The sequence below is a fragment of the Jatropha curcas genome, chromosome 2 (assembly GCF_041381405.1).
Source record: "Jatropha curcas cultivar XTBG-Jc1 chromosome 2, XTBG_Jcur_1.0, whole genome shotgun sequence".
Lineage (NCBI taxonomy): Eukaryota > Viridiplantae > Streptophyta > Magnoliopsida > Malpighiales > Euphorbiaceae > Jatropha > Jatropha curcas.
In genome coordinates this window covers 32,484,522-32,498,908 of record NC_143152.1, presented here as the reverse complement: position 1 = coordinate 32,498,908, position 14,387 = coordinate 32,484,522, and the positions used below count along the sequence as shown (strand labels likewise).

Sequence of the window (14,387 nt, the reverse complement as noted above, 5' to 3'; positions counted from 1 at the left end):
CATTAAACTTAGTTTCAATTTTTAAATGGTTATAAGCCAAAATACCAGTAAACAAACGAGTACCCATTTGAACACTTGCGAGTGATGGATAGCCACAAATATCTTCAACTGTTCGATTTAGGAATGGATTCCCTCGCTGATCGAGTATCAACTATAGTATGAAAAATGCATATAGCGTTCGGATTTGGAAACGAGTAGCGCATATGACCCGCACTACCTGATCTCTACCCACTGTCATTTCTGCCAAAATGATTTTCATTGGTCGTATCCATGTGGGATTGTCAATTATTTAAACTTTGTGACCTTTCTCATAACACACTTCTGCATCAGTTTCACCAGTTTCAACACGCAAAGAATATTCACTGCAGGATTTTCCATATAATACCACAAGAAGAAAGAAAATTTATCATTAACAACACGGCTATACATGACTTGAAGGAATAGTACAGGCCTACATGGTACAAACCAAAACTGAGAGGAACTCTGAGGGGAAAGAACGATTACACGGCAAGAAGCAAAATGACTATAATCAAAGGACAGGTAACAATAGGAACACCTAAAGCAAATAACTCTGAAGAATTTATGCCCGGTGCACAAACGGACCAATATGTCACGGTCTCACCATCTCTTTTACAAATCAGGCAATGCAGTGTGTACTCTTGTCAAACTATTACTCGCTTTCCAATTCACGTCGGTCTTAAGTTACAAATGGACTGATATGTGAAATCTCATGCAACTTTATGGTCATTGAGTTATATATTTTAAATGCTGTATCACTCATTTTTCAAGTCCCAGTTCCTTTTGGATATCTCTTGTCAGACTGAATTGCATAGTGTTATGCCATGGGAACAGGGTGCGAGTAACTGGAAGTTTCCTCCGCAGATCCTGCAACATAGATAGCACTTAAGGGCTGGAAATTAGAAAGTAAAAGAGGAAAAAATTGAAGAGATTAGAGATTTATGTCTACTACCATAAAGTTCCTTCCTACCAAGTGATTACATTTATCGAGGACCAGAGGATATTTCAGGTAAATAAAAATGAAACAGAAACTATAATAGGAAAAATGTAAAATCAAATAATATGAACAAAATACAAACTTAATACTCTTCAGCAATATAAGGTAATCAGATCTTAAAAATATTTCGTACAACTCATGTAATCAAACTCACCTTGAAGGTGGTATCTGGCAGATTTGAATAGGAAGCCTATCAAATGTAATTGTCAGTATAAGAACCTGAGAATTCAATTATTTAACTGTACAGGGAGATAGTGAGAACCTCAAGGGATGCTAGGTATTCTGCCTCATGGTGGCGAATAATGTTGGCCACGGATAATGCACAATCATCTGGGGCCTGAGCAGAAATATGACAAAAGGTCAATCGACTTTTTTCATATTTCCATCTATTCACCACAAAGATCATTCTTCTGAATCAAAAAATAGTACAGTATAGAGCACACTAACAAAAAAATAATCCTTTGTTACAGAGACGTGAGTGCAATTAAAAGAGAAGTGCCTACATCATGAACTTTCTCTATTAGCAACATTAAGAGGTACACCATTTTCACATATGGAGTATACATTTTCACAACTCTAAGAAGCAAGAACAGTGAGAAGTTCTACCATGTACTAATATCCATTTTATCACATCCTACATGCCTTTTCAATAAAATGCCTGATTGATAATGAACAGCCAAATGTATAATACTTCAAAGAACAAGTACCAAAATAATTGTAACAACCTGGAAAATTGTTTCGTCTTTGCATTCATGTTTTGCATCCAACTGAACATTTCCCTCTTCAAAATAATGAGCTGCTACCTGAAAGAAGCAGCAGCACAGGAAAACAAATAGCTTATCTCCATAATGTAGTTCAAAATTTCAAAGGGCAAAGAAACCAAAAATTGTTCATGATGGAGGTTATCAGAGATTACCTGTATCTTGCCTTTTATTCCCAGCATTTGTACATCATCCTTGAACTCGATGTTCCATACTGAGCGCCAACTTCCGTTGCTATTCAATATGCGATAAGAGGTTATTAGAATATGCACCCTAATAAACATACTAACTTTTGGCATAATGACTAACATGCATGAAAAGGTACGAAAGGAGTGTCCCAACCAAAAACAGTTCCAAACAGAGTGCAAAAGCTTAGGTACTAGTAACTAAGTATTTGGCTAATTCTACATACCAGAAATTCTTTGGGCTCTGTTTAACAGCGGAAATCACCACCACAAGCTCAAATTCAGATCCTGGTCCCTCCAAATCTTTGCCATTAGTACAGTACACAGCACACACTCCCTTTGGATAAGCTTCAGCAACATATTTGAGTATTTCAGCATCCAGAATATAACTGCCACAGGAAATGGCGTCAGTAACAAAATGCATACAGCACAAAATAACTGCACCTAAATTGTTATTTGCTATAATGCTTGCCATAAACTATCATTTTACTGGCAACTAGCTGTATTGCACATTACATATATTGTTACTAAGGGGGAATCTACGAACCCATGTCTACATAAACTTGTAATGTGCACTTCTAATTATGGAAAAATTTTGATCATAACTAAAGGAAATTCTGAATGATCGCAATTGCATAATAAAAAACAAGAAAGTTAGAAGTGTACCGGTATTCCTCAACATAAGGCGAAGGAAGTTCCTCATCAGTTGCAGGTCTTACGTCTGTACAAACCTGAATCAATTTAGCGCATCACATATAAAAGACGGACAACAAGACATGTAAAACAATATATTCATTCATTTCTTTAGTTGATAAGTTTACTAATCAAATGTAGTTAGCTAGATAATCTAAAATAAGTTCAACTTACTTGCTTAACATGGTCAACAGTTGCAACCTGAGCAGTTCTAGGATCAAGATACTCATTTTTATCAAGCTCATTATAAGCTGTAACCAGCAACTGCAGTCCATGGCAAGAAAATATCACTCACAATCAAGTGCTATCAACATAAACCAAAGGTTCTAAACCGATAGATCTATAATTGAATCAAACTGAAATAATTCAAAAAAATTCAGTGTCAGAATCAAACAGAGAGAATTAAGAAGAATCATGGAAGAAATGCTTTACATCTCCGCTTCTATTAGGTAATAAGAGGCAAATCAAGTGAGATTTGTTGTAGGAAGGGAATGCCTCTTCAGCCGCTTCGTTATAAACTGTATCGTCATTCAAAACCGATTTCAAATCTGCAAAAACCGCCATGAAATTAACAAATTGATCGCCAAAAGAAAAAGAATTAGAAACACAAGATGTGTATTGGAACTAGACCTTTAGCGATGTATTGGATTTCACCGGCGGGAGCGTTGAGAAGGAACCATTTGGCGATCTCTTTCTTTTGCTTGTCACTGAGCTCTACGTCAGGGTATTCTTCTTCTTCTGCCATTTTTAACTCATCAAAGAAGAAATGGTAACTGTTATTAAGGATTTTGAAAAGGAACACACAGAGAGAGGGAGGCGAGCGTGATCTGTAAAGGCAAATTTAGGAGGTGGGAGTCGAAATGTTGGATGGATAGGTGGGGTCGGAACTTTAGTTGATCGTGACCGTCAAATTGTAAAACCAGATGTGAAGCTTCTACGATAACGTTTAACATAATACGGCAAGCTATACTGCGTTTTAGTTATCGATATTCCCAGGACCGCTTGGAGCAATCTAAAACCCTAGTTAACCCTAGTTTTTTGTGAAATGACTAAATAACCATCTGAAAATGTATTAACGGTGTCGTTTACAACAAGACAGAATATAAATAAGCTCTTCGTTCGCTTAAAATCTCCTTCTGCAACTTCTTGTTGGCGGCTCATTTCTGCTCAAAGGGGCTACATCGATTTGTATCAGTTCGTGCTTTTTCATCCAAGTTTGATCTTCATGTATTTCGTTTATTTGCGTTTTTGTTTTTAGCGTTTTTGTTATCCTTTTTACCTTCTGTGTTTTTAGTAATTTTGTGAAAATTATGAAAATTGAGCTGTTTGCTACTGTATTGTCCTTTGCATGCTACTAGTCTAATGTTAACTATGCTGAGATTATTAAGCCAGTAAAAGATTTTTCAATGTTCAATGCTGCAATTTTTTTTTCTAAAATGCTAATTTTTTTTTTCCCATTTCGACATATATGATATACCTTTCCGTTTGATACTATCCTATGTTGAATTTTTAGATATGCTGTGATCTGGTTTCTCCTTTACTTCAAAGATCAGTAAATGTTGATCTGAGTGTTTGAATGTTGAGTACTAGTATCCGTGTTTTTCTGGGTTCTAACTTTCTGCCTTTTGTTCTTTTGATTGTTTCTGATCAGAAATGGCTGAAGAAACTAAGGCAGCAGCTTTTATCCCTGAATCCGTGTTAAAGAAACAGAAGAGAAGTGAGGAATGGGCCCTGGCAAAGACCCAAGAACTGAAATTAAGGAAGCAAAAAAATGCTGAAAACAGATCTGTTATCTACAAGAGGGCTGAGAAATACGCTAAAGAATATCAAGAACATGTAGTCATCAAAATTTTGTCTTGTGATTGAAATGTCACCTTTTAGCCTTGCTGTTTTCTTCATGTTATTTATGATGTATTTTGCTATTTTGTCAATATTACAGGAAAGGGAGCTGATAAGCTTGAAAAGGGAGGCAAAACTGAAAGGAGGTTTTTATGTAGAACCTGAGGCTAAACTACTGTTTATTATTCGTATCCGTGGGTAAGCTAGTAAAAAAATGTTTGCATTTGAAACATACAGATTTATGGAATTGTCTCTCAGTTGTCATTTCAATTATAATGATGTTTGTGTCTGTTAATTGATGCTATCTTTTTTTAAATACCCATTACACATTTACAGTATCAATGCAATGGATCCAAAGACAAGGAAAATTTTGCAACTTCTGCGTCTGAGACAGGTACTAATTCACTGTCCTTTTGATATGAAAAATAAACAAGTTACTTAACCTAGTTGTAATCCCACAACTGAGGTGGTTACCTGGTGTTTTATTCACTTCTATATTCTTGTGGTGCTTAAAACTGTTTAATTTTCTTTGACAGATATTTAATGGTGTCTTTCTCAAAGTTAACAAGGCAACCATCAGCATGCTGCGCAGGGTTGAGCCATATGTGACTTACGGGTAAGGCAGATTGATCCTTCATATCTTATAAACCAAATTGACCAATGGACATGAACCAACATGTGACTTTTTCAATCCCTCTCTGGTAAATCATATCAATTACCACTAAAAGTGACATTACTTAAAGCCTTGTGGGCTTGTTCATATATACAAAGTGTATGACATTGAAGCATGGACATGTTAGATCTGTTCTTTGATGGAGAATGTTTGCTATTGATGCCAGCACAGCCTGAATAATTCTGTTTCTAAAACCCATTTGATGCGCTGAAGCTCATGGAGCATATATGTTTCTTTGCTGTGTTTTCTGTTTTGTAGTTATCCTAATCTTAAAAGTGTGAGAGAGTTGATCTACAAGAGGGGTTTTGGAAAGCTGGACAAGCAGAGGATTGCTCTGACAGATAATTCCATAATTGAACAGGTAGATAGTATTACATTAGTTGACTTGCATCTGATTTTGCTTTAGGCCTCAATATTGACGTATAGATTTCTATATCTGCAGGCTCTGGGAAGTCATGGAATTATTTGCATTGAAGATTTGATTCATGAGATCATGACCGTAGGACCTCATTTCAAGGAGGCAAATAACTTTCTCTGGCCATTTAAGCTGAGTGCTCCATCTGGAGGTTTGAAGAAGAAGAGAAACCATTACGTGGAGGGTGGTGATGCTGGAAACCGTGAGAACTATATCAATGAGCTTATTAGGAGGATGAATTAGATTCTGTTGTTGTTTCAATTATTTTGGATTTTGTTTCAGAGAAAGTTGAAGACTTCAGGAATTTTTAATGCGTTATCATTGTTGAGAGTTGTTTCTAATCAAATTATATTTTCTTTTCCTTGAGTTAAATATATTACTGCTTTTGCTTAGTAATTTTTCATTCCTGTGCTTCCTTAGTATCGAGCTTAAAACGGTTGGTAGTTAAATTTCTTGTTAATGAATTTTATATTTTCCTCGAAATTATTCTGACAATCTATGAAAAGTAGTTAAAAGAAAATAACATTTCTTTTTTGGCTACAGTCGCGAAATTTTATTTAGTACATTTTATATCTAGAAACTCTTTTCTTTTATTCATATGGAAATGCAATGACAATTTCTCCGAAACAGACATCTTATAAATTGGACAGGAAGAAAGTAAAGCGAGGAGAATGCTAGCTCGCTTCTTTCATTTTGCTGACTCATTTCGCTTCCGATCAAAATCTCATTTTATTTACACTAAAATCAAAATTTTTAACTACTGTATGCACTGCCAAGTAATTTTGTTAGCAACTATTCCATTTTAGTAGGCTCGCATTGAAATACTGTTTCCATGCTCTCAGTGGGTTTGTATCTGTAACACTGGGATTATTTTCCCCTTCCCTAAGTTTCATAAATAAACCTCTGGCTGCAAAACCTAGTAGCTCAGTTGAGTCCATATAAGCATGCATCCTTGAAATAATTCCAGATTCCGGTGATCTAATAATATATTTGTCAGAAGAAACGGAATCCTGATGAGAGAGAACATTTGGCTTTGGTTGGATTTCAGATCTCGATTTACTATCTTCAGTAAACTCGTTGCCTCCCATACCAAATGAGTCCCAATCAACTTGATGTAACATATTGGCAGCTGCTCTCTCTGTGCTTCCTGCATCAGGATGTTGCAGCCTGATAGACTGTTCAATTGCTAACTTCTCGACTTCAACTTTGAGTTGAAGTAGTCGACTGCCAATTCTAGAAGCTACAGCATCATATAGCTTTCCTCTTGATATGTCTTCTATTCCTTCTGCATTAAGCAAATCATCGAAATGGATGGGGTCGCCGACAAGCACGGTCACCTACACGATCCATGAACATTAACTAGTAAGGTAAAACAGTGATTACAATGAAATATGAGACATGCTACATGTCACAAGTAAATCTAACATTAGCATGTTACAAATTAGACTGATACATGCAGTTTGACCTAGGAAAGTAATCACCTTCCCGTCACAGACAATATCAGAACTTGCAATTTTAGGAACTTGACTCATCCCAAGACTTCTTTTCTTCTCTCTCTTTGAGTGTGTGTTGGGGGTGGGGGATTGAGTGATGGAGATATTTATGACAAAGGATAACTGACAAAATAGGCAAAGAGAATTTCCCTATAAAACAATTCATCCTGAAGAACTACAGGTTAGCACCACTTCTGAAAGAGACATCACAAGTTCTAACTAGCAATGAAGGCTTTAGCAAGCCAATCCAACAATCAGAGAGAAAGAAGGAGCTGAATAGAAACCCTGACCGAGTCACTCCATTATTTATGTTCTGGAAGGAAGCAAATTTATATGAAGCTGGATTTGCCCATTTACTCACATGAATATGAGTCCCCGACTTAAGAAATGACTAAAATTTAAATGAAATAACTTTTACTGAAAGAAGCAAGGGTAGACCACATACCGTCTTGCCAATCCTTGGGAAGTTGGCTCCTATAGGCATGATTTCCTGCATCCCAGTGTGTACAAATGGGATGACCATTGGAACAGTATCAGCATCAAGGACTAACCTAATAAAGTACAAAAAACAATAGTCTAGTCAATTGACAGCATGTGAAATAGGAAAAGAGCTATTTAAAGCAACCTATGCAATAAATAAATTTTTAAAATAAAATCAATAGAATTCTTGTTAATCAAAATAAAAGTTGAATCTCCCTCTACAACCTCCTAGCCACTCACAAAGACTAGATATCCTTCATATTAGATATTTACCTCCCAACACCTCTCTTCGAAGATCCCATAGTTTTTCCACCATCACGAGACCGGCTTCCCTCTGGGAAAATATGAACCCATCCACCACTATTCAACTTCGCTATAGCCAAATCCATGCCCTATATAAAAGAGAAAAGACAAGTACTATCACAGGAAATTCAGGACCAAAAAGTTAAACTACAAACACATAAGCGGACGTGGGGAAGAGGGGTGTTGAGCTAGCTGTGTGGGAGAGGAACACAGAAAGACGAAGAAAACAAGATAATTGTTGTGTAATTTTCACATTATTTTATCACAAGCAAGTTTTCAAATAGTTAAATCTCCCAGTGTCATTTGTAAAGTATCCAACCGTAACATTTTTAACAGATGGAATAGCAAACTTAATAGAGTACCTTCTGATAAATTCCATCCCCGCGAGAGACAGGCAATACTTTGACAGATCGAAAAAATGCAGAAGTCACAGGATTACGGAAACAACGGTCAGATGCACAAAGTGTCCATCTTAAGTTATGAGCATCTAAAAGCACTCTTGGAGGGAGTAGTGAAGCAATAACAAATGGATCATCCACAGAAGCAACATGATTGCTAACCTGCAAAAAAGGGGAGAAAACCAATAATCAACTCATCATCATCATCATCATCATCCATGGTCTACAAATGGGAAATATAAAAAGGAAATGGAGATGCAAACTCCAGTTTGCATAACATAAAGTAGCACAAAGAACAACCATCTAAATTGGGTAAAAGAACATGTTACATTGGGTTTAATCCATCAGTAGATAAGTGATTTATACCGTTAAGAGAGGCTTGTTCTTGGGCCTATGAAGCAATCCTTCATGTAATTTCTCTAACCCATACACCTGTAATACCAGAAAACCTATATTAAACTTTAGAACTCAAAAACCAATGCAAGCACCAGGTAATTCCAAAAAAAAAAAAATGACAAAGAAATCAACACAAGCAAGTTCACATACCTGAACACGATTCAGGCCATTCATAAATATATGACACATATTTCCAATGAGAGGAACAGCAACAGACTGAAGCATGCGAACGATCACAGAATCATCTTCAATCTTGAAGTCCTTACTAACTGCATTCTCAAAAATCCACTAAAAAGTTCATGATTTAATCCTCCAAATTTTTCACCCATAACACATAGCTCATGAAGAAGATGCATTTAGTTTATATATCCTACTGGAATGCCAACTTAGATAATGCAAATTATAATTCCCCAATAAGCTGAAATTTCTTCCTCGAAACCAAAGTACCAACAATTTTGGTTCCTGATAACTCTTAGAGCAAATATATATTCATAATAGACTTAGTAAAATATGAAAACGAAACTATACAAGATCAAGGCACGACTGTTAACGATAAATAAGATTATTGATTATCAATTCACCACTAAATTTGATCATTAAAAGATAAATTACATCAATTAATTAGTAGAGAGACAAAATTAAGCCGTTAACGTCAATGCCAGCCAAACAGTGCAACAGATGAGTAAAAATCTTAAATAATTAAAAAAGGGAAGTCATAGGTAGATGATCACATAGCGAAATCCACTTCACTGAAAAAAGTATAAAGGACCAGTAAACGAAAATAAGTCCCTGAGTAAAAATATGAATAGAGAAAGACTGACCTCTTTTACGATAAAAGGCTGAAGAAGACTGCATAGAACCTTCGCGAAAGTCACGGAAGCGAGTGAGCCACCGATTTACCTTCGACGAGAAGTAACCATCGGCAAATATCGGTGGACGATGCCTGTCCACCGCCACTCGGAACCGCTCTTTGAGGCGGAGCTGAAGTACTCGCGCATTGTTCTTCCATAGATCTGCTCTTTCGATCCTGTGTACGGCCATTTATGTATATGAGATTAGATTTGTAGGTGAAGTTTCAGAGATTTAAATGATCGCTTTCGTTTCGAAATGTGCAGGAAAGCAGGAGGTGAGTGTTCAGAAAAGGAAGCAAAAGAAGAAGGCTGTTAGGTTTTGATATGTGTGAAGACAAAATGTACGCCGACGTGCGTAGGGCGCACGTATGCAATTACTATCAAATTGGTTAAAAGGGCTCAGACGGAAAATATCCAATATGGGCTGAGAAGGACAGGAATAGTACTTTGCATTTACGGATGGCCTACAGAGAAACGTGGCATCTAGCCTAGCCTAAGTTTTCAGGGGCCAGGAGTATTCGAAAGTGCTGCCGACTTGTCGTATCACGTTTCACACTTGTCCTGAACGACGACTCAATTTAGTCAGAGAACCCAATTTAGTTGCGCCCAAATGGTATCCGATTTCCTGTAATTTTAAGCTCCGTTCAACAACAGCTTTTAAGATAGTGTATTGTACTTTGATGATGGCAAAACAATACTTTTAATTAATTGAAGGAACATTAAATTTTGAAGGCATTTTATTAGTACAGAATTTAAAATAATATCAAAATCCTAGTTACAATGACATATCATTTTCGATACAGTGAATGTCATTTGATTTGATGCTGGCTGTAGAGGGATATATGAACAGTTTGTTTTTGTTTACTCGATATTGGACCACCAGCTTGGCACCTTCACTTAGATATGCTTTTAGATCGCTTTCAAAAACTTGGATAGAAGAATCAAAGTGTTAACATTAAATCAAATGCATCTTTTCATCCTAACGTTGGCAAAAGAAACAGGCCAAGTTCTTCAACACAAACAATAATCCACCAGCAGAGAGATCACAGATGCAACGTAATATATCTTATTATGTGCATTTCTTCAATGTAGATCCTGATTTTTCTTATGGTCTTCAGTCAATCATCTCTCCAGCGTAAGCCTCACTAGATGATGTACCATTGGAATAGAAAACCTATACAGCAGTCATACACTTGGAATGATGATTCAGGGATGCAACAAGTAATGCAACTTTTGGAAAAGAAAAACAATGTCTCCAAGAAAACCTCCCAATGATAAAAAAATTTGATTTCAAGTTAGGATCTCAACTTCAACAAGCTTTAAGATAGAGTGGTGAGTTATATTGGAAGGAGAGTCACCCTCCAATCATCTATTACATAGCTCAAACTGAAGCACCTAAAAGGAATAGGGAAAAGAAAATGAAAAAAATGCATGGGACATTGTATTAGTTTCTAACAAGTCATCAAGGAGAAATGCTCCTACCTTAAGAAGGATTCAGCACATGAAGATCTGGTAATTTGGTACTGACTCTCCAACATTCAAGTAATTGACATCAACCGCAACATCTCCAAGATCATCTGCCAGACCAATAATATTATCCTCATGAAACAAATTTAAGCAAGTAGTTTTTGTCATCTAATTAAGCAAGCGAAAAGGTTATAACAAATGTGAAAAGGTATAACAAAGGGAAATAGAAACTCTAACCTTCATATATGGTCCTCACAAACCTTACATATTCAGGTATTAGATCTCTGTATATGATTCCTCCTGGATGGGCATCCAGCACAACTAGGACTCCTATCAGATCAATGTCAAACAGCAGTAACTATTTGTTAGAGTGGGAGTATTGACAGTTAAATCTAGTTTGTTTTTGACAGATTTCTGAAGAAGTTGCAAAAAAATGTAACATAAAACATTTGATTCCAGAAAAGGGAAAAAATAGATAATGTGTGGCAATTGTTCTTCGAGCACTTACCTATTATATGACATGGTTGATTTAAGATATGAAATCAAAGAAATTTACCTAATCCTAACTAAAAAATCATTCAAAAGATCACTACTTCTTGCTCATTCTCATGCTCAAGCTCTGTAAAACTAGGAAAAAGAATAAGCTTTGTATTATTCAGTCTGCTATGTCGCGGTTCCATGCAACCACAACTCAATACCTTAGATTTTGCAACATAGAGAGACAAAGTAAAATGAGGCTAGAAAACTAAAATCCACACCAAGAAATCAGACCAACTATTGTGGCACAACCAATAACATTCTTGAAGGATATCAATTGAGAACTTTTTGATCCTTGATATTCCCACCAAGGAGTAAAATAAGATGCATGTAACTTGACATCTAGATATAGTCATAGAAGCACACAATTCAGCTTAAGTGTGGAATCTGAATGTTAGAAATTGAGAAATAACAGCTTTTGAGATATTGGATTAGCATTTGACCTGCCAATTTTTTACTAACAGAGCTAGAAACAATTTTTTTATTAATTATACAAAAGAAGTATCGATTTGACTTGGCAAGTGTACCTGGTGACTTCCAAGCTCTAGATGAATTGCTTGGAAATGGAGCCAGCCAGAGAATGTTGCGCAAATTCATTGAATCATCATAAGTTACACTAGAATCTGAAAGGAGGAAAAAGAAATTAGCATTAGCACAGTTACAGATAATCATTTAGTTCAGGAGTAATGAACAGATCCAGTTGAATAAAGTGAAGAGACAAAGGGATAAAAATTGTTATACTGATTTAGTCACAGAGATCAGTACTTTACCTATTTGACAATATCCCATATTGAATGGAAATGTATGTTTATCGTATGCCGGGTATTCTTTAGCATGAAATCTGAAAAATTAAGATACTACAAATATTAAATAAATAAATAAAATGTTGTTACAATCACAGAATTATTAAGAAGAGTTATGCTACAAGAGTGTGATTTCTTTAATACACCAAAATAGTAGGGAACAATTATATCTTAAAGAGAGCACCCGATTTGTAGCATTTGTTAGTAACAAGACCTGAGACACTAAGGATCCAGCTAATTAATACTATATACAGAAGCACCCAGTAATCACCGTTCACTCCGTATATATTTGAGAAAGAGAAACTATATACACAGTGCTTGGAATACACTGGTCTAGCCTCCTATAAATCATTAGTATAGAAAAAATCAATTCATAAACATGGAAAGCAACTAAAATCAGGCTTGGCAACCATTTTCCATTAAGGACGTGCAATTGTTGCATCCTGATATCTAATGCTTGAGAAACAGCATACTTCTTTCACACTAGTTCTCTTTTTTCTTCTATACCCATTTCTCCTGGTTTTCCTTCATACCTTCTTTCTTTTTTTCTTTTCACTTGTTTTTTCAATAGATGAGAGCAACAATATGAAAACTCACTATATGTAGCACCTAGAATACTAGACATAATAATAATAAAAAAGATAAGACAGATGCATACTCACAATATACCAAGTCGTCCTGTGTCAGCAGCAATGAATAGGTGACCGTGAAAGAAATCATAACGATTTAGTGAAACATTCAGCCCAATCGAGGGGCCCCGAGCAGCAATCATTTCAAATAGAAATTTGAGATACAAATTTAATTCCTGCAATTTATCAATGACATGATACCTCTAAATAATTTGCTGATCTTGAAAGCAAAAAGACAAATCGCACCAGACAAGAAGAAAGAAGAAGAAAAGAAATATAGGCTTGACAAAACCTCACTTATGAAGCGTCTACCATATGGTGTTCTAGTAAGCTCACATTTAACTCTTTTACATCCTTCAACATCAGGTACCTATAAACATTACTAGAGAAAACTTGGTTTAGTAACATAGCAATACTGAAGATATTAGTCTAAGAATACAAACAGAAGCTTGCATGAAACTTACCGGCAAGACTGTAGGATCTAGGGCTCGATGAATTGCGTCAACATCGCCACCGGAATCAAAGGCAAGGCGAGCAAGCTCGAGAACCGGCTCAGGCGGCCACCAAATGAGTTCATTTTCTTCTCTCCGGCTTCTAAACTGGATTATGCGTTCTGATGTGAGTCTCCTTTGAACATAGGGGCGTAGAGAGTGAGGTTTGGGGTGTAGAGGAGTGAAAGGAACGAGGAATTTGAAGCAGGATCTGAGTTGGCGGGAGACAAGAGGGTTGATTTTAGAGGATTGGGTGGTAGGGCCCAGGACGGAGAGTAAATCGGAGGGTGTGGCTTTGGGGATTGGATTTGGGGGAGAAGAAGAAGAAGACGTTGACTGTGATTGTGGTTTTGAGAAGAACTGAGAGGACGACGAGGCAGTGAGTGAGAAGGAGAGAAAAACCGCGAACCTGAGAGGAAGAGAGGTATTGCCCATTTCCGTCCTCTCCCTCCCTCTCGACTTCAGAGTTTGGAGGGTAGAAAGCTATAAATTTTCCCTCCAGTTTTTATATACAAGCACAGTGTTCCAGTTCCTCTACCAATCTTACGACTACACATAGGCCATTTGGAAAAATAAATTATCTATTACAAATTTTCATGAAATGTAAAAATTTAGCATCTGCTACTGTTTTTTCCCCCCCTACCCATCTCATTCTTCCTCCGTCTCCTTAATAAAGCTCATTAGTACACATAGGCCCTGCAAGGACTGTTGCTGCTCCCCTTCAACGGGTCAAATCTCACGTAACGTTTGATTCTCGGTTTACAAGTCACGACTAAATTTTTTTCCTTAATTTTCTCGTTTATGATTACATTTCTTCGATAATTAACTTGTTCTGACTGGAGCTCAACTTTGATTACATTTGAGCTTAAGAGCTCAATTCGAGTCAGGGTTTAGATTTAAGTGGTTTCTGCAGCAACTATGGCACTTACTGATATCCTCTTAATTTGGAACGCCAGAA

The 14,387-nt window shown here is 36.5% G+C and overlaps 4 protein-coding genes across 7 annotated transcripts; 1 reads left to right on the top strand and 3 right to left on the bottom strand.

Annotated features, from left to right (window-relative positions):
• Window positions 1–379: 379 nt before the first annotated feature.
• Window positions 380–3,494, bottom strand: CPA (Subunits of heterodimeric actin filament capping protein Capz superfamily). Its single transcript, XM_012233612.4, has 10 exons — window positions 3,285–3,494; window positions 3,087–3,202; window positions 2,829–2,918; window positions 2,628–2,692; window positions 2,189–2,350; window positions 1,932–2,010; window positions 1,741–1,818; window positions 1,278–1,352; window positions 1,170–1,205; window positions 380–885 (listed from the first exon to the last, which is right to left on the bottom strand). The coding sequence occupies exons 1-10, from the start codon at window positions 3,397–3,399 to the stop codon at window positions 778–780; spliced, it is 924 nt and encodes a 307-aa protein (XP_012089002.1). The 5' UTR covers window positions 3,400–3,494; the 3' UTR covers window positions 380–777.
• A 205-nt stretch (window positions 3,495–3,699) lies between these two features.
• LOC105647499 (large ribosomal subunit protein uL30y) lies at window positions 3,700–5,977 on the top strand. 2 transcript variants are annotated; one of them, XM_012233613.4, is made up of 7 exons: window positions 3,700–3,848; window positions 4,306–4,490; window positions 4,594–4,691; window positions 4,830–4,887; window positions 5,030–5,109; window positions 5,425–5,527; window positions 5,609–5,977. In XM_012233613.4, the coding sequence occupies exons 2-7, from the start codon at window positions 4,308–4,310 to the stop codon at window positions 5,822–5,824; spliced, it is 738 nt and encodes a 245-aa protein (XP_012089003.1). In that variant the 5' UTR covers window positions 3,700–3,848; window positions 4,306–4,307; the 3' UTR covers window positions 5,825–5,977. The 2 variants fall into 2 exon arrangements, with proteins under 2 accessions (XP_012089003.1, XP_012089005.1); XM_012233615.4 differs by having other exon boundaries at window positions 3,725–3,881.
• Window positions 5,978–6,223: 246 nt separating this feature from the next.
• LOC105647500 (Phospholipid/glycerol acyltransferase family protein) lies at window positions 6,224–9,829 on the bottom strand. The gene is made up of 7 exons (XM_012233616.4): window positions 9,473–9,829; window positions 8,802–8,920; window positions 8,622–8,687; window positions 8,220–8,417; window positions 7,828–7,946; window positions 7,520–7,625; window positions 6,224–6,918 (listed from the first exon to the last, which is right to left on the bottom strand). Exons 1-7 carry the CDS (start codon window positions 9,690–9,692, stop codon window positions 6,367–6,369), a joined length of 1,380 nt encoding a protein of 459 aa, XP_012089006.1. The 5' UTR covers window positions 9,693–9,829; the 3' UTR covers window positions 6,224–6,366.
• A 161-nt stretch (window positions 9,830–9,990) lies between these two features.
• On the bottom strand, window positions 9,991–14,306 carry LOC105647502 (T-box protein). 3 transcript variants are annotated; one of them, XM_020684661.3, is made up of 8 exons: window positions 13,403–14,306; window positions 13,231–13,308; window positions 12,972–13,114; window positions 12,277–12,347; window positions 12,034–12,129; window positions 11,207–11,299; window positions 10,985–11,079; window positions 9,991–10,127 (listed from the first exon to the last, which is right to left on the bottom strand). In XM_020684661.3, the coding sequence occupies exons 1-7, from the start codon at window positions 13,862–13,864 to the stop codon at window positions 10,997–10,999; spliced, it is 1,026 nt and encodes a 341-aa protein (XP_020540320.1). In that variant the 5' UTR covers window positions 13,865–14,306; the 3' UTR covers window positions 9,991–10,127; window positions 10,985–10,996. The 3 variants fall into 3 exon arrangements, with proteins under 3 accessions (XP_020540320.1, XP_012089009.1, XP_012089010.1); XM_012233619.4 differs by lacking the exon at window positions 9,991–10,127 and adding an exon at window positions 10,211–10,897; XM_012233620.4 differs by lacking the exon at window positions 9,991–10,127 and adding an exon at window positions 10,211–10,676.
• Between the last annotated feature and the right edge of the window lie 81 nt (window positions 14,307–14,387).